General features: G+C 39.3%; 1 protein-coding gene across 1 annotated transcript in view; it reads right to left on the bottom strand.

The window, feature by feature from the left end:
• Positions 1 to 24777, bottom strand: part of PPIL2 (peptidylprolyl isomerase like 2) — a 68136-nt gene that overhangs the window by 32035 nt on the left and 11324 nt on the right. Inside the window, exons 6-12 of the mRNA XM_036393486.1 lie at positions 21422 to 21473; positions 19166 to 19257; positions 17620 to 17709; positions 9051 to 9126; positions 8088 to 8248; positions 6474 to 6549; positions 5190 to 5296 (exon numbers count right to left, since the gene is read on the bottom strand). Coding sequence (XP_036249379.1) covers positions 5190 to 5296; positions 6474 to 6549; positions 8088 to 8248; positions 9051 to 9126; positions 17620 to 17709; positions 19166 to 19257; positions 21422 to 21473 — 654 coding nt within the window. The remainder of the gene's footprint in view (positions 1 to 5189; positions 5297 to 6473; positions 6550 to 8087; positions 8249 to 9050; positions 9127 to 17619; positions 17710 to 19165; positions 19258 to 21421; positions 21474 to 24777) is intronic.

The following is a 24777-nucleotide window of genomic DNA, read 5'->3' as shown; positions in this document are numbered from 1 at the left end:
GCACGATCCAATAACATCAATTCCCTTCCCAGATCCAGCTTGCCAGGGCAGCTGGGAAGGCAGAAAGGATCCAAATGTGCAAAATGCCTTTCCACCAATTACTCAGTGCCAAGGGCTGCCAGGAAAACACACAGACAACCCAGGGCAGCAGGGACAGCTTCATGGAGAGGTGGCTCAGCATATAAAGCTGTGGGAATAAGGAGGAAGGGGAGACATTCATAAGGATGATGTTTGTCTTCCCAAGTAAACATTATGGTGATGGAGCTCAGCTTTCCTGAGGATGGCTGAACACCTGCTTGCCCTTGGGAAGTGGTGAATTAATTCCTCATTTTGCTCTGCTTGTGTGTGCAGCTCTTGCTTTACCTGTTAAACTGCCTTTAGCTCAGCCCACGAGTTTTCCCCTTTTCTGATCCTCTCCCCCACCCCACGGGTCAGGGAGTGAGTGAGGGGCTGTGTTGCTGACTGGAGTTAAACCAGGACAGGGTGTTATGCCCTCAAAGTTAAAACTATTAAAGTGTCGGCTTCCAATCACTCCGAACAGCCTAGAAGTGACCTGTTCATCAAGATGGCTGTGCAGAGCCATCCTACTCTCAGCCCCAAAGAGCAATAATCTGTCTGTTATTGTACAACTTGGAGGAAAAAACACACCAAGAAGTAACAACATCCTCTCTAACAAACATTTTTTAAAAACATATCCAGCTCTTCTACTGGAAAAACACAGCTTTGTTTGTTCTTAGTTTCTGTTGACAAGAACTCGAAGTTGAGAGTTGCAGCTCTCCCTATAATGGCCTATTTTGATGAAAAAATAATAAATAAGCTATTACAACCATGCCAAGACCACTGTATTTCATACCTCCAATCCTATTACCGAATGAACAGATACTGGTAAAACATCAGCCAGTTATTTCCCAGACAGTACCAATATCATCTTGACAGAAAGCAAATAGAATGAAGGTTTAAATTAGAAAGAAAATGAGAGATTCAGGAAGACTGGAGAACCTCATCATGCCAGGAGGTCAAAGGATTTTTTCAGCAACTCACTTCTTTGCCAGTGGAAATGGATAAGAAGTTTACAGGCTTCTGATCTTCAGAACAGTCCCTCACAGAAAAGGAGAGGTGATTTCAAAGAACAGGGGGTGGATTACACATTTATAGATCACAGGCATATTTCACAGGTCAGAGGGCCTAAAAAGATTAAAACATCAATGTTTGTAGAGTAACAGCCTCTTGGGAAAGCTATGCCAAGACATCATCATTAAGCAGAGTTTGTCAGGCCCTAAAACCTCAAACAGCATTTGTGGAGTGTCAGATGGAGCTTTGAAATCCATCTCACATTCTTCTTTGTTTTGCCATCTTGCCCTTAAACCTTAAAGTACTAAACCTGAGAGAGAGAAGTGAATTTATAAAACCTGCCAAGGCAGCTACAGATTAGTATTTGATTACAGCTCTTGGCATGTGCTGAACCACCAGATCATCATCCCAGTGACCACTCGTAGGCAGAGGACACACCCAGCAGAGAAGGGAGATAGAACATCAAACCACGTGTTCATCATTTTGACAGGGTCTTCTGGAGCATTACATTTACATATTTATTTATATGTATATATATATGTATTTAAAAATGGCTGCTCCACCACCTACAAGGTAAAACTCCATCACTATAGTGACTAATGCAGCAGAATTCACATGGATAATATGCAGTTGTTCCCAGCAGCAACTTGATTAAAGCAACTAGAAGAACTTGAGGAGACCAGAAAAATCACAGTAAATAAAATACAAGAAATTCAGTGATATTCATTGCCTTTCGTCAGTTATTTCTTCAGAATTTATGTGTTTGATATGCATGGGACTAGAACGGAAAGAATAACACTTGTTGGATGTTGTTAAATCTTCTGTACTTGCCAGAATTACTTCTGGCAAGTAGAATTTTTGTAAATTTTTAATACAATTAATGTATTCAACAAATGTTTCTTATGTGCAGCTGAACTCAACTTCCTGGAAAATGTCCCTACAAAAGGCCATCTGATTAGTCCCCATCAGGAGGAACATACTGTATCTGAATAGCAGGATTGGGAGAAAAACAAATGACCAAAAAATGCAGTAGGCACACTGCTATGATCCCAAGAGAGAACAGTACCTTTGCTCATCTGAGGCACAAATTCAAAAGGGGGGGGGAAATCCAAAAATCCAGCTTATCTTCCAAAGTCTTTTTATTGCCTTTTTTCAGGTCAATGATTGAAACCACACACCATCCTTCTGGAACCTGAGTGAAGTTTTCTGGTGCTCTGAACAAGTGATTTCAAACACTGAAATTATCTGGATTCTAGTCCTATTTCATGCTCTTTCTGAATCTTGTCACAAAGTAACTGATGACTTCAATCACACTGCAACACTGATTTCCTGCCCTGGATCAATACAAAACATTTCTTGATTAGGTTTTTGGTGCTAGGAAGAATTTCATCACTATCAATCTTATTGACTGGCACCTTAAAGTACCAGTATATGAAGAACCCCATACTTAATTTTAAACAAAGGTTTCCACATGCACAGATAGACTGAGCTACAAACAATCCATACTGGCAAATAGCTCAAAAAAATGGGAAAGAAAGGAAAGAGCTGTGAGGGGACAGGGAGTGAGCACCCAAGGACAGTGTTGAAGGCAATAGATACTGGGCAGATTTCAGAAGCAGTGCAGAGTGCTGACAGCACAACTGCAAGAACATTTTGCTTAAATACAGACAAGAGGCATAAAAATCCAATTGAAGACTCAGTACACATACCATCTAAGGGACATTTCACCTCAAAGTATGTACTGAAACCTAAACCATAAGGCTATTTTAGAACGTAATTTAAATGTTGCAAATCCTACCTCCAGACACAGGTATTTATCTGTCATATTTATATAGCAACTTCATCCTCAAGTTTCCTTAAACATTTCACAATCATATATTTGCACTACTGTGAAATTATGATCACTGCCAGGGTGGCTTCCATAATGATATGCACAGGATATCCCTCAGCAATTAAAAAAACCCTGTGCAGTTTAATTTGAGAGAGCATTATGGTACAATCCTGTTCTCCCTGACTGCATTCAAGGACCTTACCCACACTATACACTTTGACAGGAAAACCAAATTCTGTATATAAACCAGCTCCAAATAGTTTCCAGGAATGGTCCAGCCTGTGCACTGGATAAGGCAGAAAAGCTGATAAAAACTTGGCATATGATTAATTAAGACTATTGCCACACATATTCACAAGCAGGATGAACTGGAAGTGCTTAACAATACTTAGATTTTTTTGATCTTTGCAGTCTCAATAGACTCATTGTAGCTGATTTGTGTATATGTTTGTGACCTATGTATGTGCTATATGTTTGCAAGATGTTTGCTCTCTCTGCACTGAGCTGACCTCAGTGTGATTCAGGAAAACCAAAGTTAGAAGCACAAACTCCTTACTTAGTAAAGGGAGAAAAACAAGTGCCTCCAGGAAAGAGCTGATTTCACAGACCTAGGATGATGACCTAAGGTGGATGTTGTGAAAACCTCCCAACAGCAGCAAGCTTTTCTTATTTATTCTAAATATATATGTTTTTCCTCTCTGCAGTGCCAAAGGTCTGCTAAATTCACACAGATTTAATTGACACAAGGAACAGATGGCTGGAGGCCAGCACTGGAGCATGTCTGGTTGTGTAAAACCGCACACACTTCCAGGGTGCACATGAAGAAGTTTTGTGTGTGAAAGGTGGATGAATAGGAATTCATCTGGAAAAAAAGGAAACATAATAGATATCATACAGGAAGTTTATAATGAGCAATTGAGCCTGGGTCCTCAGGACTGAGTGACACCGGTCACACATGTGGCCAAAAAACCCACGCTGATAAGAATAGCTGCAGTCAGCCTGCTTTAGCCAGGAGCCAGTTTGAGAACATATGGCAAAACAAATGATTCAATGCAATCTGCTTGTTCTGCTGCTTCCCCTAAATATTGCTGTACTCACATCCTCTGCTTTTTGCCTTATTACAGTGTTACTATTTCATAGCACGGAAAACACCTGTAGGGATAACAGAGACCTACAGAGTTACTAACACGATACACTGCTGTGGAGATTCTCATGCTGTTTGCATAGATCAGCCTGAGATGTTTACACTTATCTTGCTTCTTACTCATGTGAGAGAAAGGAAGAGAAGGGAAAGCCAGAAGACTTATGCTGTCTGTTCCTTTTTCTTCCTTGCACACAAAAATGGATGCATTCTCTGGTACATCTGGATTTCACATCAGGCACCCCAACTCCTACCCAGCACCACTGCCTTTATGCTTTGTGAGGCTCACAAGAAACAGACGTTTTACCATTTAAACCCCTATTTTACCATTAAACCTCTATAAACCATTTAAACATCCTTTAACTTTTTAAAATACCAACTTCCAGGCCTATAATATCCTGAGACAAAAATCTCAGTAAACCATCAAAGCTTTGAAAACCTTTTTCCTTTTATAGCTGTGGCTGTACAAATAAATAAGCAAACACACTACCCAAGTAGTGACGTCTGAGACATCACTGTAGCCACAACTCATTCATCTATCAGAAGTCTTGCTATGTTTATTAAGAGCCACTGATTTCCCCCAGAATCAGACTGCATAGACTATAAAAATCTCCATTCTGTTTTTCTTTAAAATCAACTTCTCTTAATGGCAAAGGGAAAGTGCTTGAAAACTTGAACTTTAAGAATTGGAACTACAGGAAGTAAAAACATATTCTAAGGTTTTCATTTAGGTTTGTTCTATAAAGCTTAGGCTTTAGAAACAAATCTAACCATTTCTGGGGATCTTAACTACATGGACTCAGACTGACAGACTGCTCCTGGTTTCAGTGAGGTTCTTTGCCTGGTTCTGTCAGTAAACTGTTGTGTAACCTTGGATTATTCCCTTTTCACCGTGCTCTACCTTCTTTTTGCTGTCTTCCTTCCTGGTCATTTTTTGGGTCATTAATCCTGACCCTTTGCAGTTCTACATAGGTACCTTGGCATATTGTAGGTAATCCACTAAAATGATGGGACTACTCACAGAGAACACTTACACATGCAGTGTAAATATATATAGTTAATTCATTTATATATATACACACATTTCCACTGCCAGCTCCAATTCTGGTTGTTATCTACAGAAATTCATCTTATGGGGCACATTACCATGTCACAGTGCAGCTCCAAGTTGAGGTCTCCTTTATTAGTGTGAAGTCGCACATATCCCTTCTTCTTCACGTACTGGTATCTCACAACATCTTCTTCAATAGCAGCTACATCAAAGCAAAAGACAGTAATTAGCTCTCTGTAAGCTCACTCATTGATCCTTAGAAATCATCAGTAAACAATTCATAGAACCTACTGTCTGACCTCTTCTCCTGTACTACTGGGTCCTGAGGGATCCTACTCTGCAATTCATCTATGATAACTTTGCATTAATCTCTGTGCAAAACACTTTCCATTATAGTAAACCACCAACTCTTTGAGAACCAACCAAAAAATGTATATTTTAAATCCCAGAAGCATTCAGTATTACAAACTATAATTTTCAACCAATGCCTACCAACCACAAACATTACTTTGAACCCAAATTGCCTCTTGTCAATCCTGGAAGCCAAGCAGGTCAACCACAAACTGCTGACATACAGAGACCTACCCAGTTCTGAAAACAACTGAAGCTCTTACTGGGACATTACTGGTAAGTCAAACCAAAGGATCAATCTATGATGTTTCCATTCCCATTTTGTCAAAATGTCCAGTTAGTCAGATATTTTCTGTACTCAGTCACCTTCAAATCACTGTAATTTACCAAGTAAAGGAACTGAATTTGGTAAACATAGTTTTAGCAATGCATTCCATCTTTGCTTAAGTATTTGCCATCTAAATTTTAGTTGCTCAACTTTCTCAACTGGAAATGCTAATGACTCGGCTGTTTAATCAATATCCAAACTAAATAAATCTTATACATTTGTGTTTAGGCTGGAGAATAAAAAGAAAACTTTATTGTATTAAACTGTATTTTTGTGTGAAAAGTAGTAAACTAGAAGTTACCATCACAAAATTTGCCGTTGTTCTCACTAATACTGGGGTAGGCCAAAAAGGTGGGCAAGGTTTTGTACGATATCTGAGGAGAGATTCTATTTCATTCCTAACTTAGAAAAGGGGATATATCAATTTGCCATCCCTGGCCATAGAAAATGTCTCATTAATTTTGGTTCAAAAGAAGTAACTGTCATTCAAAGCCAAAGCTTGATCATAATTGCTCAAGTATTTTCAGAACAACCTCACTGGAAAGTAAGGATATATCTGGTCAGGGAATACATTTCCATGGCATCAGCACTGACCAATTACCAATGCATTCTTTCAGTCCTCATAAATGTACATGTGCTAAGGAGCACACTTTGAAACTCAGAAATAAATAAATGGTTTGCAGGTAGGTAGTTCTGGTACCTGCTTCGTGGGTAGTTTCAGGCACCATTGCAGTGGAGGTGAAGGAAGCACTTACAGCTCCAGTGGAATAGTGAGCCTGTTTGCAGAGGAAAAAGCAAGAGAAAAAAACATTAGATCTTAGAATTTATCTACCAAAGATACTATATAAGCATCAGAGACACACAAATGCCATCCTTCTGAAGGCAGACTTTCTGCTCTAGCTCTTACTGAAGGAAACAAATACCCAGTGCAGTGATAATTCTCCATCTGCTGCCCACATTTGCTCTGATGAATCTCTAGTTAAGGCTGCTCACGCACTGAGCCAAAGGGGCTTAATGCTTCCAGTGCAGTTTAATACATCACTATGCAGAGATTCTATTATCACCATTTATTTGTATGTCCATGGGTACAGACAGGCAAGAATACTTCTGCCAAGACATCTCTAGAAGTCTCCAGTGCTGCTGAGAGGAAGGAAAATCCAGTGAATCAGAGAGATACTGCAGGGGAGAGCAAACCAGCCCCTCCAACAGCTGGCCCTGCTGTGTGCAGAGGCACCATCCCATGGTTCCCAAGGTCTATTTTGAGCTCTGTAATTCTGCAGAAGAGAAATGTTAATGTCACACACGGATTTTGTAGTAAATTACAAAGATCTAATAAACCCAGAGACATGTTAAGCAGTTCCAGGGAAATGCCTGTAAAGAGTCCAGCCAGGTCATTGCTCATTCCCTAAGGTTTCACTGCATTCTAAACAAGTTTGCAGCTATGCCCACCTATGTCATTAGCTGACAATCCAACTCCCCAACATGTGTAGAGCTCATCCTTATATCTGCCCTCTTTTTTCTTCTCCTTACTTTTTTTTTTAAACACTACAATGTCCCAAAAAAGAGAGCATTTGTGATCCTGCTCCTTGGTCACATATACTCCCTAATCTGTCTCTAAGCCCTCTCATTAAAAGCTGCTGCACTCCTGTTAGTTTTCATGTAAGTGTAATCAAAGCAAGTAGGCACACACATCCCAGAATTATTAAGGGACAGAAGAATACTCTCTCTTGCCCATTTGAAACAGCCTTTGATGTAGGAAATCTAGATGCAGATGGATTGTTTCTCTTGACAACCATGAACATGCACCTGGAAGAACATCCTTTAAAATATTCCACCAAACCCTGCATTCCAGTGGAAAAAGAAAATGGAGGAGCAGCTGTGGACGATTTGTAATATTTGTCCACACCAGAAATTATTCACTTGCACTCCCCTTAAGGTGTGCTCTCTCTGGCAATAAATGCAGGAAGCAATGATAAACAAACTCAAAGTGAGAGATTATAACCTGGGAAAAAGTTTCTGCCAACACATACATAACCACATCATAAGGATTCTTCCTTCTCATTGTGATTCAGGTCTCAAATGTTTAGGTTCATTTGCAATGATTTAACAAATAGAAACTCACTGACACATACTATGCATGTCTAAGGAATCCTGATATGATTCTCATTTTCTCATCTATGACAAATTTCTGTGTGAGAGGAAACAGAAGGAGCAGTGTTTGTTTATACTGCAATACGGCCTCTAAGAAGAAAAACAACTATTACCATTCTTGAAGAACTCAATCAGTACCAAACTACAAATTAAGTCAACTTACTGCATTCAGCTTATCCACTTTCTTCTTTTCAGGAGCCTTCATAGTAGCTGCTAAAATATCATCACCTTTGAATTCCTTATAAAGCTCCAGTAAAGTCTCTCGGGTCTCTGTATTTGTATTTTTCAAATAGTAAGATGGATCTAATTTTGCTTTTTCTTCATCTAGGTAAGACAAAGTTAAATCACTCAGAATTAAAAGAAACATTGTATTTTGTTCTCCTTCAGTTTATTACATAACTAATTACACAAAAAATTTCCAGCTATTAATGCTACTTTTTCTTAAATTAAAAGGTCTAGCAACTATATATATATATATATTCCTCCAGACACAGTGACAAATAGCAATGCATAACACTATTGACAGTGTAACCCAAAATACAGCACAATAAATGCCAATATGATGTACAAGAAAAAAAAAATCAAGCCAACTATAATGAAAATTTATTTGAAATCACTAGAAATCATCTAAGTCCATTCAAGTCTTGTAAAATTTTTACAGAACAATAAAGACAAAAGACAGTTGGGTACAATATAAACTTCTGTCCTTCATCTCCTCACTGAATGGCCAGGCCTGTGATATAAAAATCCCAGGATCAGATATTTAATGTGACAGTAGGGGAAGAAGGTTGCTGGACTGGACTGTGGAATTTGATTTAGTTAATATTTTAATTTAATATTGAATTTTTACAAGTTTCACTTGTCCTCTGTCTTGGTATGCTTAGTATTTGCTGGATATTAGATATTCTGAGATATATCTGAGATAATACTCACTTATTCTGACTGGGTAAATAGAAAGAGATGCTTGCTTGCACAACAGTAGGTTAAAAAAACCCAAAACCCAGATATGAGCATAATAAGCTAACCACTGAGAGATGTCCTTCCAGAAAACTGAGACAATTCCACAGAATCATATTCAGATTTTCCATGTTGGTGTTTTCTCAGCCTACCTTCAATTCATCCTTACCTGGATCGATTACTTTTATGTTGTTCTTAACATGAAAGAAGTTTGAGACATTGAACTTATCCAGGTTTGTTGGATCCTGAAAATAAAAATAATTTTAAAAACTAATATCAGAGACCTTGGTAGGCACATATTCCAAGCAACAGACGAGACCAAAGGGCAGACACCATAATAAATAAACAGGGAGACAGAATAACTTCCATACTCCCAAACCACAGAAAGATGAAAAAAATATAAAGCAATCAAGCCCAACCAACATCAGCAACGAGTCAGTTCACAGCAGACTCCTTAGGGAGCTGGAATTCAGTTCCAAACATAATATTACACATATATCACCTACAGAAGTTACAACCAGAACTCAGCTGAGTCTCCCCTATCCTAGAGAAGCAAGAACAATGCAATCCCCTGGTTCTTTCCTTTGTTCTGAGCTTTGGTCTAAGATCTGTGCAAAAGCACATCAGCTATCTCCTGCTATTTATAATCCTAGGCCTGATTTGCACATGATCTGTGAACTTTTGCAATGCATCTCAAAATACAAATAAAGCCTCAGAGCAAGTCTCTGCAGTAAGAACTGTGCTGACAGTTGTTTTTTTTTTTACTAGAGCTTACAGAACTATGTTTTAAAATTATGGAAAAAAAGAAAAAAGCTGTTATGAAAATTCAATTTAGTGACCACTGGAGGAAAATAGCAAAAACACACAGTCCATTAACTGTGATCCTTTATGCTATCTCTAGGCAACTTTCTGCAGAACTCTGACCTTTTGTCAGAGAGAGTGGGACAAGGAATGCCTACTGGTGATCTAGGTTACTTCAAACTATTATTAAACAGTCTTTAATCCTTTCCTTACAATGACTTCAAGGCTTTCTCCTCAAGCTCCTCTGCAGCACAGAAAGGTCAAAACATCAGCCCAGGACACTCAGTACCTAATGGAAAGTCTATCTTAAAGAAAACAATTCGAACTTTAAAATACCAAACTAACAAAATAATATGCAATAGTTTCTAGTTCAGGATAAAAATAATGCAACATATTATGCAAAAAACTATGACCTAACATGAATACTATTAAATATATTATCCTAAAAATGTAACAAAGCTTCTCATACCACCATGGTTTATAAAAAGTTTGACAACTTAATCTCTGCCCTAAGTAATGCTTAATACAAGCAGAGGCTGCTAGCTCCATAATTTATAAAACTTTCTAATTATGCCTTTCATTCATCCCTGAAATGGTATGCTTCCACCAGAGAGTGCATTTTTAGTTTTATTGCTGGTAGTAAAACCAAAACACATTTATGAAATCAAGCTGTGTGATTCTGCACTTTAATGGGACCTCCTGGCTTTCTGCTGTCCCCTTTCCTAATCACCAGATAACAATTTTCTATTGTTTCCTGTCCCACTATACCCCTCCAATAGTTCTTCACTGAGACAAAAAACTGCCCCTAAATATTACCTCTTTAGGATTTTGCTTTAGAAACAGACAATCTTTGAATAAAACTACCAAAAACCAGAAAATTGGGATCTGTTTTTTAGCCCTTTTTGTTTCCTCTGACACCAGCACTCAGGTGTATTTACTATTTATTACCTTACATACATATTTACATATGTGAATAGAGATGATTTTGGGCCCTGCTTTCTGACAGTCAACAAGATGCACAGTCTGGAGAAAGAACTTTGTGTGTTTTCACAAGACGTTTTCACTCTGAAATACTCTGCAGCAGTCATGAGCTGCAGCTTTCCAAGACTGCAGTCATTGCTCTGCACATAAATGTACTACCTCAAAAGGTGAAGGAAGGAAGGACTGCTTACCCTTTCAGGAAAGGGAAAAAATATCTGTGTAAAAATATTAATAGAGATAATAGATTTATAGAAACCCCTGTCTGCAGTTCATGGCAAAGGGGCAAAGCTGAAGGGCAAGACTGACTCCTGAAACCAATTCTTCACGGGCAGGAGGGAAGGCAGCAGTAAAAATGAAACAGAAAACACCTTCATGATGTTCCTCTAAATAAGGTGTCTTCATTTATTGACTTATTGATTGTTTAAAAATAAATAAAGGACATCACAACTGCCAGTGCCTTACAAAACCCAGGGCCTTGTGCGCAGGGTACCACAAATCAGATTAGTTCACACTGTTTAACAGCCACAGTCCATTCAAACACCTGTGTGGCTTAATCAGCCTAATCACAGGCATTGAGCAACTCCAGCACAGTGTTTACAGCCTCTTTCCTTGCAGGGGATTCCTCAGGGCTCTCCAGTTCACCACCACCAGCCCCCTCTGTGGCAGTGCATCTATTATCACATGAAGGACAGCAGAGGCCACAGGGCAGCTCCCTCTCCTTACAGACCAGCTGAACAGACATCTGAACTCCAAACCCCAGAACTGTGACCCAGCTCCTCCTTCCATCACAGCCATGTGGGCCATCTCTTTCAATGGAAACCTTGACAAAGGTTTGGTTCACAGGGCTGTCCCTTGTATTCCTGATTCTGCAAAGCAAGAGTCTCACCACACTTTGAGAAGGGGGACAAACAACACTCCTACCCCAAGAGAGATTTCCCTCTGTCAGTGGAATAGCCCCTCAAAAATAGCTCCTCAAATTGAAATTTGAGTGTCATCTTGTACAGGATACCTAGAACATGTTTATTCCTCCCTCTAAAATACAGCATCTTGATATACTAAGAGAAGTTCAATTAGAATTAATTTGATTACAATTAGTGTGAATCAGAATTAGCATATGGTGAAAGTACTGCAGTGAATACTAAGTCAAACACAAGGTACCAGTTGCTTTCACCTGCCCCCAAGAGGAGAAACACAAGTGATTTGTCCAACCTGTGCTGCAGAAGACACAAACCATTTCCTTACTGGTGGTACTGAGTCCTACAACATGAGATATACATTTTTTAAAGGTAAGGCTATGAAAATTTTGTAAGTTTGTAAGTCTTTAGACATATCACTTCAGGAAGAAAACTGTCTAAACATTAATAATTAGCCTGCCAAGCTCCTCTCATTGCATCCATGACAGTTACTGGGCACAGAATCAGAGCAGTCCAAACAAGATGCCACAGAGATGGGCAGACAGACACACTCACATTGGCAAAGCCTCAAGCTCTAATTAGTTAATTGCCTCTCCTGGTCACAGAGAAAGGCTGGACTCATGGGGATGTTCCCAGTCCTGTTAAGATTAAGGCCTGGAGCCCAAAGACTTAAAGAAATAAGCTCTGTGTAAGTGCACAGAAAACAGAAAGGAAGATGAACCATGGCCTACTTTTGTTTGTCTTAGCATGCTTAAAAATACCTACACAAAACACCATGGCTGGCAGTCTCAGGGTTTTTCATATTAAGATTACAAACCATAAACTTAAGTTTAGCAAATTACTAGCACAGATATAGACTTCAAAGGGTTGCTAACTATCATCACTATTAAAAATCTCATATTTAGTGTTTTCCTGAAAGCTGAGCACTGAAAACAGGTAATCTCAAGTTTTATTCCACTTGTTTTTTTCCAGTTATTTTCTGTTTTTACCTACTTAGGGAAACAGCTTGAACTCTGTTATCTTATGTACCACATAGGAGCCCCCAAAAAGCAGGTTAAAACCAGCAGGTTTAGACTGTGTGATTTCCTTGAGTCCTGATTTCTCTCACCATTTGGTTGGCCATGCTGCATCCCTAATTATGCTCAGGACTGTCAGCCTCATATGCTGACCATGTCCCACTTCTTTACCCACTACTCTGCACCTCCATTGGTGCAGGATTCTCCCTCAGATACCTCACCCACAACCATGAGGAAATCTGCTCTGACCTTCTGGCACACAAAGAGCAAATGAGGAATAGCTGAGGAGTGAAATATCAATTAACAGTGTGCAGCTCAGCTACCTCCAGCTCTGCTCATTAGCTGTGCTTCCTGCCACAAATGTCAGTGGTGTTGAACAGCTTGTAGGGAGCCCTGTCTTGTCCACAGCTGATTAGGTTCTATAGAAACAATAAAACTGACAGAAGGAAGCACATAACACTATGAGGCTTTTTTCCCTTTAACAGCAGCAAACCTGTTAGCATTTACCCAGACTTGGTGTTTTCTTCTCTTCCCCCCTCCATTACTGCAGTGCAAAGATGCATTTGTTAGCCTGCATCTACCAGGGAAGGCTCTCTGCAGGCTGCCAGCAGAGCACTGTGCCTGCTACCCCTGGCACAGCAGGGCAGGGCCTTCACTGCAATTCCTCAGGCAAGGAGGAACCCCCACAGTGTGCCTCTGTGTCACCTGCAGCACTGCCACTGAGCACAGCCACATTTCTCATTAAATCCCCTGCCAGCACACAGCTCAGCAATAGCTTTGAAGAGTTTCCAGAGCAGGAGTAATTTCTGCTGTATCCTCACAAACTGAAGTTTGTCTCTTGTTTGTGAATAGAGCCACAGTGGAGGATGACAAATTGACAGGGTGCTATCAAATGGGATGTGAAAGCTGGGCATTTCAGCACTCTTACTTTGCTCTCCTCAGGACCTCTCACACTTGCTGGGATGGGAAGTCCACCACTGTGTCCAGCAAAGCACTCCCTGACCCTGCTCCTCTCTCCAGCTTGAGCTGGAGCAGACACTTGCTTCAGCCTGCCTGGTCTCATAAGGGGGAACTCAGATGACAGGTATTTATGTGCTTGCCATTGAATTCCACATCATTACACAAAGAATAATTTGCATAATATAGGATTGAAACACACATGGAATTTACATTCGCACTAATTAATAATAATTTCTACCAGATTTTGTCATAAAGATTTGACAGTAGACATTGAGATCTAGCAGTAAATCCCCCAAAATTTTACTTGGAAGATAATCTCAAATTAGGTTAAACATTTAGAATGAATACTAGCTGAAAATCTGTAAAACATAGGACTGGAAGAATTACCTAGATCTGAATTGAGGTCTAATGCACTATTATTTCAAAAGCTATGCTCAATCCAATCTTGAAACCAACTGCAAAATGGTGAAACCAATTCAAATGGTGAAACCAACTGAAATGGTGAACAGCAGTGTAGCAGAATGGCAAGCAGAAGAGGGAGGTAAGAACACTGCAAACAAGTGTCAACAATATCAGTTTTTCCATTACAGACACCCTGTCCCTCAGATCTCCAAGTGCTTTACATCCTGCCTTACTCATTAAGAGCAACTAATTAATCTTACAGTACTCCAGTTGTCTGTCAGCTGGGAACACACTCATGACATTTTAAGGGATGCTGAGTTAGGTTGAGCTGATCATCATCAAGGAAAAGAATATAACTGAGTTTAAAGTTGAGCAACATAGACAACATACAACAGCAAATCCCATTTAAAAGAGACATGAACCAGTACAGCTGGGAGAAAAATTATCTGAAATAATGATAAGGAGAGAGAAACTTGGAAAAATATAAGACCTGCACAGCAGAAGATGGAAAACTTGAGTTTGTAGCAAGATCACAAAGCCAAGACAAGAAAATTTAAACTTTAGTGTAAAGAGCTACAGTCTAAAAACCCAGTCATACCAGGAGTGCTGTATCTAGGGAGGGTATCATATGGAACAATGTCATGTGCATTTCTGTCATCATCAGCAAAATCCTAAACTAGAATCCATGACATCTTCCACCTGAATAGCTCCATTCCAGTACTGCTAATGTATCTTGCACACCAGGATATGATATTACTCTTTCCCTCCTGCCCTGACTGGCTGGATAATATGGCCATATGCTGATGAAAAACTGCCATGCTCCACCCCAGGACATTTGCATTTCAACAAGGGAAAAAGTCATTTCTGTATATGGACTACGTGTAGGAAGCACTGCAGATTCCTTTACAAAGAGAAGCACATCATAGACCTAACCCAGTATTATTAACAACCGAAGCTGTGATTCTGCTTTTTTTAGTTTCAAATTAAAAAAAAAAAGTTGTCCTTTTTAACAAGTAAATAACACATAAATAGCTGCTACTAAATTCAAAGCAACCAGATGAGATGGTGCTTAGCAGAAAAGATAACAGGGTGGATTATGACTTGTATTTGAATAATGTTTAGCACCAAGAACAGGAAAAGCCTATTATGCAATTCTGCCTCCTCTGAAAAGAGCAAATCTTTCTTGTTTTGTTTTTACTTATATATGTTAGGAGAGAGAAGCCAAGTTTGAGGCCAATTACTATTCTGGTAAAATCCAAGCAGACGTAGGATGGTCCTTTATGTATCAATACGGAAAAATGTGATCATACAAATATTCTGTAAACATACATCATTCATATTTTCCACTTAGCACTTAGTTGTATTTCACTACCAAACACAGGTACCCCCTCTGTTTTCTAGGACATTCAGAGTCAGCCTCTGGAAATGCTATTTTCTATTGCTAAACACAGCTATTACAGACAGCCCTATTCAGCTGTTATTTGCAAAGCAAAGAATGTTTTTTATAGCAACTTCCTTTATATCAATTTTTTTGCCAAACAGCAGGGTCAGTGATACCAACTCAGTCTCAATTCCAGCTCTCTTGGATACCAGAGCACTCAATTTACATGGTGGAATGAGAAAACAACAAAGTGATAAATTTCAACACAGAAATTTAAGAGAAGGAGGAATTGGGGTAGAGCTCTGAAACACAACAGATTGCAGTCATGAACTCTGGCTAAGAAACAGAGCCACAGGTGGTGGAGCCTGGCAGTGTGAAGCCTGAAGCCACCACGCCGCCTGCAGTGTTGTCAACAAGAGAGCTCAGAGAGGAGACATCGGTCTGGCTTTCAATAATTTATATGACGAAAACACTGTGAGAAAATAACAACTCATTTCTCTACCACATCTACTTAAGCAATTCTAAAACCCAGACTAGTCATGACACTTCAGGTTGAATCCTGGCCTCAACAAAGCAAGTCAGGGTAGGGCAGAATTTGAATAGGAGAAATCAAGCTCTACGTGCAAGTTTGCAGTGGGTGTTGTGCAGTGCAGTCAGTGGCTCTGACTTCTCCTTCAACAGCCTGAAGCCATTTCAGACTGTTAAAAATAATTCTGAAAAAATATTTATAAACTGATCTGGTAAAAGGTCAAAATTTATCTGGTCAACAGCATTCAGATGGTCAAATTTCTTGCAGTCCAATCCCAAGATGGGGGTGTCTTTGCTATTTCTAAACTTATTTAAGAAGAGTATAGAGCAAGACTGCACTACAGTATAGCACTACACTGCAGAAGTTACCACCAATCCACAAGGAACTGTTTACTTAAGAGGACCAAATCTACTCACACATTATGAATGCCACCCTAAATGGAGGTGGGAAAGGTGCAGGGCATGTGTGGCTGTGACCTTGGACTGCACAACTATCAGAATCTACTTAGTTTCATATTAGACATATTCCTCCAAGCAAGACAGAAACCAGCGTGTCAAGAATGAAGATGAAAAATACTGATAATAACTCACATAGGGAATGACTAAATTTTTAGATGTTGCACTTTGAGATTTAGAGGACTAGAGCAGCTGTGAAAAATCAAAGCTAGGCAAGTAACAAGAAGACACTCTTTATATATACATCCAATTCCAACTCTACAAAACATACCAAAATATTTTTTAGTGACTGCACATTTCAATTGTTTGTACAAAATAACTTGGTTTTCCATACGGGTGCACAGACACATTTTTAGACACTTGTCTTTTTTTACTTTTCCAAATCCATTAGCAACCATGCAGTTACACAGAAATAACATTCTGTTGGGAGCTTTCAATCAGAAAAAAAGCTGTATTTTTTGCATCCATTGGAATAAAAACATTTTGCTTTGTTGCATTAGCTTGAATACGAACAAGCCCAAAGGAACAGAGGAAAAATATTTAAAAACATGCTGTCAAGCACTGGGGAGTAGGGAAGAAGGCTTACACTTTATTTAAATTTAGACATAAATGAAAAATATTCTTCTATTTGAATTAGACTGTATTGGTCTTGGCTAGTGGCAATTAAGTGTTCATGACATGCATACTAACTCATGATTACAATAATAATGATGCAGGAATCTTTTTTCCTCTGTTTTGAAATTATGCAAGCTTCAAAGCACCTACTTTTAAACAAAAGTTTTAGATCCTTTGATACTAAACTTCACCTGTCAATAACTATATTTTACACTGTAAAATTCACAATGCTCTTTTAATTTAGGTTTTGATTTTCTTCAAATCATTGGTATCTACTAAGAAGCAAAACATTCCAAACAAGCAATTAGAGAAAGTCCTGCTGCTGCCTTACTCTAAATTTAGAGAAACATTCCATGGAAAATACTTTTCTGAACCTTTGACTCTTGTATACATCATTGGAAGAGTAAGATGGACAACCCACTTCAGTCTTAATGTAACATGTCTAAAAGTTTAAATACTTTACATTCTAAACATTGTTTCTTTTGATACCACAGACCGTGTTACTACTCATCCAGAGTGTGTCGCGTGGAACCTTTGTGGCTCATCTGATAACAAAGAAAATACAGTGAAGTTTCTCTGTTCAGCTACTCTAGTTTCCTGCTAGAACAGTGTACACAGCAGCGTTTCACCCTCTGCAAAACAGAACCCTGTATGGGCCAAGGTGTAACAGAGAGAAAAGTTCACCTGCAGCGTGACGATGTCCTGCCGAGTGAAGGGCTCATCTGTCAGGAGATCCCTGTAGCTCTTTGGTTTTATGTTCAGCTGCTCAACTGCCTAACAGCCAGGCAAAAGACACAGATATCAAAAATCTGATTCTTGTGTGTAAATATTACAAGTAAATAGGTGATATCAATAAACTGTTGAAGATCAAATAATAGAGAAAACAATTTCACGCTCATTCTCAACTGGCAGCTGCAATATTTTTAATGTGGGCTTCAACAAATGAGAAGCTTTTGTCTTTCATCCCTACAAAACTTGACAGTTTTGTGTGGTTTGCTGGGTTGTTTTTTAAAGAAGAACCTTGCAGTCCCCATTCCATAGTTATGTCTATCATTCAAACCAAATTAATCATAAAAGTATTGCCAAAATTGAAAAAAAATTCTTGCTTTCAGTTTTCTAAGCTCTTACCTGCAGAAGACCCCTGAATCTATCTTATTTACCCAAATGTCCTCTGATGAAAGTGATAATGTCCCAATACCTCCAGAAGTCCATAAATTAATTCCATGCTTATAATAAACCAGTAACTGCTATGACTTCATGTGGTACCACATGGGGCACACACCCTCCTAGCACAGTCCATTCAGGAAGCCCAGTATTGCAAACTGCAGCAAAGAGAGCAAGAGTTCTGCACTACTGCCCAGGGTTTAACAAAGACCACTCTTAAACCCCTCCTTGCCTGTTCACCCCAGCAGCCAAGAATCCTGCTTGCAGAAAGAACAGAAAATACTTTCTATTTTAACCTGATCTAGACTGCTGTCACAGGTGAGGACAGCTCTACTACATCAGAGCAAGTTTTCAAAACCATGATGAATCCAGTCTTTTCCTTGATAGCAATGGTTTCAGCCTGTTCCTCCCTCAGTATCTGAATGTCCCACCAGAATTCAAAAAGATGTTCCAGTATTCAGACTTTTTACAACACTGGATATGGATTCATTAATTGAAGGATTTATTTGCTACTGAAAAAATAAATAAAACTTGCTTTTACAGTAAGGACTACGCAAAGAAGTCACGATTAAAATTCCACTTGGGTTTACATAAATGTTCACAAAACATGAATAAAAATGCAATTTAAGTGTCCATTAAGGCAGTCTTTCTCCTATTCCCCCAGCTCCAGCTAAAATGCTCTTTTTTATTCACTGATATGAATAGAAATGAGGCAATTTGTGTTTTTGTGATGACACTGTATCAGAAAGAAGACAACAGAAAACTTGTCTCTTAATCCAACTGAGAAGCATATAAAAGCTACTCATTTTGAAACACAAGATTCAGTACATGCAGATTAACTTAAGAAAAGGTTTTAGAAATACTATTTAATTCATATTCTAAAATTGTTCCTATTTTGAAGGCTAAAGTTGGACAACAATTTATGAAGTCAGTCTATCTCCCATCCTTTAATTTCCTGGATGTAAAACAAGAACAAAATTTACTTGGTTTTCTAAAACATTCTGTGATTTTGACTGAAATGCATCAAGCGCAAAATATTAATAATGAAATGCAACAGAGAACCTACCTCATAGGCAAACACATTTCCAGTAGTCTTGATGGCCACAATATGGGAGTTATTGGTAAATACAGTAAACAGCACTGGACAGTGGTACTTGCCTGATAGAGGGGAAAAAAGCATACATTTCACACGAATATCTGCAACTGTTCTTAGCTAATTTTTCTGATCTCTGTGGATGATATTTACATTAAATTTTAATATAAAGTGCAAGTTCAGTGGATATTCAATGGTGTTTTAATAACATTTTTATTCTCCAGTGACAGAAAAAGTGCTAGAAAAAGTAACAGTTAGGAGAGCTATAAAACAAGCAAGGAAAATGCAGTTTTGAAATAACTGCCAATTTCCTAACACAGAACTTTGTCCAACTTGCTTGATATTTATGAAATACCACAATACAATTGTTACTATTGTAATCAAAGATCTATTGATAATATTAACCTTGTAACATGTCCATCGCTCTGTATCACTCTTGTTCACAGGAATAAAAGTTTAGCTTACAGTCTACAGAAAAGTACACAACAGCTGTTGTGCTTGAAGCAGAGGAGAGCATTTTGTATTCAAATGTGGCAAGCAGAATGCCATTAAATCTGAACACGTTACTCAGTAAGGAACCCAGCTTCTGCTCTAATCAAGCTGTGAATTTTCCCAGGAGGGTCAGCATAAATATTAAGCAAGTCAACAGCAAGCAAATTGATGGGAGGCAATGTAGGAGGAAAAAGAAAAATGTCTCGATAATCTCAGCAGAAAGCAGTTAGAAGAAGATTATTAATACTTGATCAGTTTGCTAGACCTGGGGGTTTGGGTGAGATTTTTGAAATAAGTTGGGCCTATTTAGTTCTTTTCTTCCTAATTACCATTTGCAAATCAAAACCAGCAAGGAGGCCAGAACAGGCTGCTCTCAGCACCTGAGGGGACAGGGAAGGCAAACACCTGCAGAGACTGAGCCCTCGCTGTGCCACCAGAGGCAGCTCTGCCCCCTGCACAAGCAAAGCTGAGACACTTCTGTTAATGCCACCAGGGCTGGAGGAAAGCCACTGCCACAAGGGACTGAAACTCAAGGAGTTTAGAAAGGGATTTTTGCAAGTGCCCAACTGATGGAGACAGACACACACTGGTAAAATGTGAGGCCTCATTCCAGCTTTGTACAGAAGAACAAGTCACCCTATTCTCAGTTCTAGGAAAAGCAAAACTGCTGAGGGCACACACATGTTGATCTGGACACAAAGTACTCGACTCATAAGTGATCACTACATGGGAGAAAGTGCAAGGCCCACAGATCTTTTATATCACATTTATGTGTGAACAGAGAAGATCCTACAACCATTCCACGTTATGATTTAGAGAAAAGTTTGCTGACAGACAGAAATGCAACATTTAATTTTTGTCTTTTGTTGCATTTTCCCTTGATTGGTTAATGATACAGAATAAACCTTTTTAAGGAAAAGGCTTCTAAGACTCTATGGCTGTTGTCATTCCACCCCAGCATTGTGAGCTGGACTTCTTTAGGGAAAGCACAATGTCATGGTATCTTTCAAAAGCCTTGGCCACTATTGATCAATTTTTAACACCCTGTTCTTGAGACAGATGGACCACAAGGCACAGAAGAAATCCATCAGCTACAGAAAAGAACTTGTAATCCATAGATTTTGGTAAGATAAGGAGACAGACACTCCAGAATTTTATTCCCACCTAATCTTAGCCATTTTCATTTCAAAGAAATCATTATCTGCTTTGTAGAAGATGAATTCATCTCCACTCTTCTCTTTTGTTCCTACCATGCTCTCTTAGGAGGCTGATTTTATATCTTGCAAAAATAAAACTTGAGGCAGCTGTCTTGTGTGCTTCTATTCATAAAATCCCACGTGTTTATTTAAGTCTAATCCCTTTTATAAACAAAAAGCTGTTCAAAACCAAGTGAACAGCAAATATTGCCACCGGCAAGTTGGAAATAAGATAACATTACAGAAATTTCACTTTTTCTGATTCTTTCCTTAAAGTAAACAGTACCTTAGTGCAGTAGCATCTATAGTAAAGTGGAATTGCTGAATAATTTACAGCTCCCCAGTGTAAAGAAAAACAGAAATGTAACTTTGAAGGTAAACATATCACTCACAAGAAGCAATTATTCTACTCAAAAAAAAACATGATAGAGAACACAAACTACTTAAGTTCACCATGAGTAAGACAAACCAGAATTTATTAAAGCACTCATTAAGGAAAAAAACCCAACAAAACACGACCACAGAAAATGACTGCACTTACCTTCACTGTTTTTAGCAAAATTCAACTTTATAAGTGATTTGGCATCTAGTTTCTAAAGAAAATAAAGCATTAAAAAGATTAATCACAATAGAATGTAACCATGGAAATAAAAGGAAACTGTAACATCACTGTTATGACTTCAAGAGTACATAATTTATTACTAAACTATTGCAAGTTGTCTGAATTATCAGAACCCTGGGAATCCAAGTCACAGACCACAAAAGCAAGGCTCAGGGAGCCTGAGAACTGGGATACATTTGTTTACAGGGCTCTATTTGACACAGGACAGTGCTAACCATGGGGAATCAGCTCAAGGAGTTGTACAACTCTTAGCATAGACTGAAAGGGCAGTTGGCATGAAAGGCTAAGAGGCAAAGATCATTGCCACTGATCAGAAGGGACAATTCAGCAGGGACCTCTGATGAAAGTCATAAAGCCAGCAAACCATTCTGGCAATCAAGCTCAATGCCTTTTCTGAAATAACTGTAATTTCCCTTTTACTCAGGAAACGTGCAGCAGAGCTCACATGACAGTCAGCAATAATAAAGAGAAACAGAGGCACAAGTTCTCTGGAGAGGCACTTGGGTAATGGAGTCTCAGGAGGGATTTTCAGTCACTTAACCCCCAGGTAACAATTCCACTGAACAGGGAACTGAGGTGACAGCCAAGGCTGGGATAATGTTCTCCAGCTCTAGAGAGGACACTCCAAACTAAGCTACTCCTCTTCCACACTTCATCAGAGGCATCTATGGCATTTCTCTGCTGCCCTCTCTCTGGAAGGGTTTTCTGACATGGGAAGAGCAGAGCTGTGAGGCTGGCAAACATTTCTGGACAATCAGGCTGCTCCTGTCCTGCAGCCTTCCCAAAGACATGGAAGCTGCACACACACCCAAAATAATAGCGAGCCAGGCCCCCAGTCATTCCATGGCATCAGTGTGTGATTTGGGTACATCACTGGCAAGACAGGACACATCACAACCTGGGTGACCTCACCAGGATGGTCAGGTGGTGCTTGACTGTGGCACCCACCTGGAGATGAAACAAGCTGCAAGGCTGAGTCAGGATCTGAGACTTCTAAAAAACAAAGCCTTTGATTGTATCAGCTGTCAGAGACAGTTTCACAGCCAAATGGATCCTTAAAAGCACACACAGCACAGGCCTTTTAAAAGAAACAATCGGTTCTCTTCTCAAAACACGCACCTGAAGGGATTAGGGAGATTTTTATAACCCAGACAGCTCTTTATAAACAGCTACAAGTGGAGATCTGCCAGCCCTGGTACCAACACTGCTACTCCAATCATTATGGCAAAAAAACAACAAAGAAAAGTGTGAAACTAAGTTAGTGGGCTTTCTCTGCCTAATCAAAATTCATATTCTTGGTTTACAGAGTACATGTTATGACAGCTGGACTCATTCGTTTATAGGGAGGCGCTTCTCAAATTGCTCTCAACCAACTGACAGGCTCATTTGCTGCCAGAAAGGTAACCAGCTCTCTAATTTATTAGCAGGAAGAGCAATGAGAGCTAGTAGGAATAAGATGGGAAGGGAAAAAAGAGGCCAGGTTTGGTTATATTTAGTTATGTGATAGAAGACCAGTACTGCTGCTTTTCCTTAAGTGGATTCTCAAAAAAACCCCACCCACTCCAATTATCTGCACACTGCTGGGGTACAAAGGCAATGGCAGCAAAGGCAATGGCAGTCTGAAATGCCTAATTGAATGCAGAGCTTTATTTATTTATTTATCTTCTTACAAGAACAAATTTATCAAAGAAGTAGTAGGGGAACTGCAGTGTTGCCAAAATGAACATCTGATCCTGGACAGATCTGTTCAACCTAAACAACTATTAACACAAAGCAGCATCCATCTGTGCACATGTTGTTCAATGGCCCAAAAATTATGTTTCAGAAAAAGCTTCTTTACAAATACAACCACTGGAAACATTGGTAATTTCAAGGTCCTTAAATTATCCTCCTGGCAGATCTGAGCTATGCCCAAAACACATAAACATCTTTAAAGAAAAATGAAAACAGTTCTGTAAGAAACAGTTTAGCATGATTGAAGATTCAGATTTATACCTTGACAGAAATTTCACAGAAAAGACAGACTAACTGCTGTGCAGACTTTAAAGGCAGCAAAAGCTGCAGTGCACTTTTCATCTGTCACCCTATGATGTATTGTTAGAAGTGCTGTCAAGTCCTTGGACTCTCACTCTGTGCCCAGGGAAATAGTATGGTATTTCAGGTCATATCTTTCCAAATTATGGAAAAAGGTTATTTTTCAGCCTCAGTTACTCATGGTGCATCAGCTGCTCGTGCTGGACCTGCTCCCCACAGAGAGCAGCACTTACACAGTCTCATGTCAACAGTAAATAAAAAACCAGTGATTGTCATACAGGAGTTGAAATACTGCCTGGAGTGGGAACTCTGTAGTGAAGTACTGATGAATATTACAAACTTTTATTGCCACAGGCTAGCCTTCTATCAGGCCCCTCTTGAAGAAGTGACCTTGGTATGTCAACTCATGCCCTTTGGAGCAGCTCCTTCAGCTTGCATGAAGGAGCTGCTCCAAGGTAAGAGGGGGATTTAGTGTTTGTCAAAGAAAATCTTTGGAGCCTCAGAACAACAAAACCAGATGATGATGTGCTACAAATGACTGCTCAGTGCCCAAGACCAGGCTACAGGATCTGGCAACTGCACACAGATAGCCACAGAGGAGGGAGTTCACAACCGGGACTTCCAGGAGGTTCAGTTTTGAAACACCTACACATTACCCAGGAAAGTGTAAAAGGACATATAAGCAAACTGTGTAATATCATTTTTTTCCTCTCAAGTTCTACATTTCCCATGAAAACAGGATTATCTTGCATGTGGGTGAATCTCCTTTTATTTATTCTCCATCAAAAGTCAGAGCTTTCCAAGCACCATCACACAGTTTGTTGCCATGGAAATGACCGTTATGCCACAAATGGGCGCCGATCTTCACAGGAAGAGACAGCAGGAGTGAATGAATCCTAAAATGAGTTAAAGGACTTGTTTTCATGTATTTTTTATTATTAATAATGCTTAAGAGAGAACAAATATTGCATACATAGCTCAAGTTCAAAACTATTTTCAACCTCAGTTTCCCTGACACACACCCACCATCCAGTTTCAGCCACGCTCCAGTTAAGAAAGCGAGAGGAAAAAAAGTGTTTATTAAAAACACTTGATCTAATTAAATTCTAAATTCCTAATGACAATGAAAAGGCCACAAGCATCTGCCACTTCCCTTAAGCAGAAATAAGAGCCGCAGCATATTCCCTTCTAAAAATATTTTATGCAGAAATACTGGAAAGCAGACGCATTTCATGGCACGT

This window comes from Molothrus ater, chromosome 18, assembly GCF_012460135.2.
Source record: "Molothrus ater isolate BHLD 08-10-18 breed brown headed cowbird chromosome 18, BPBGC_Mater_1.1, whole genome shotgun sequence".
NCBI classification, from domain to species: Eukaryota; Metazoa; Chordata; class Aves; order Passeriformes; family Icteridae; genus Molothrus; species Molothrus ater.
This window is presented reverse-complemented; position numbering and strand designations above follow the sequence as displayed.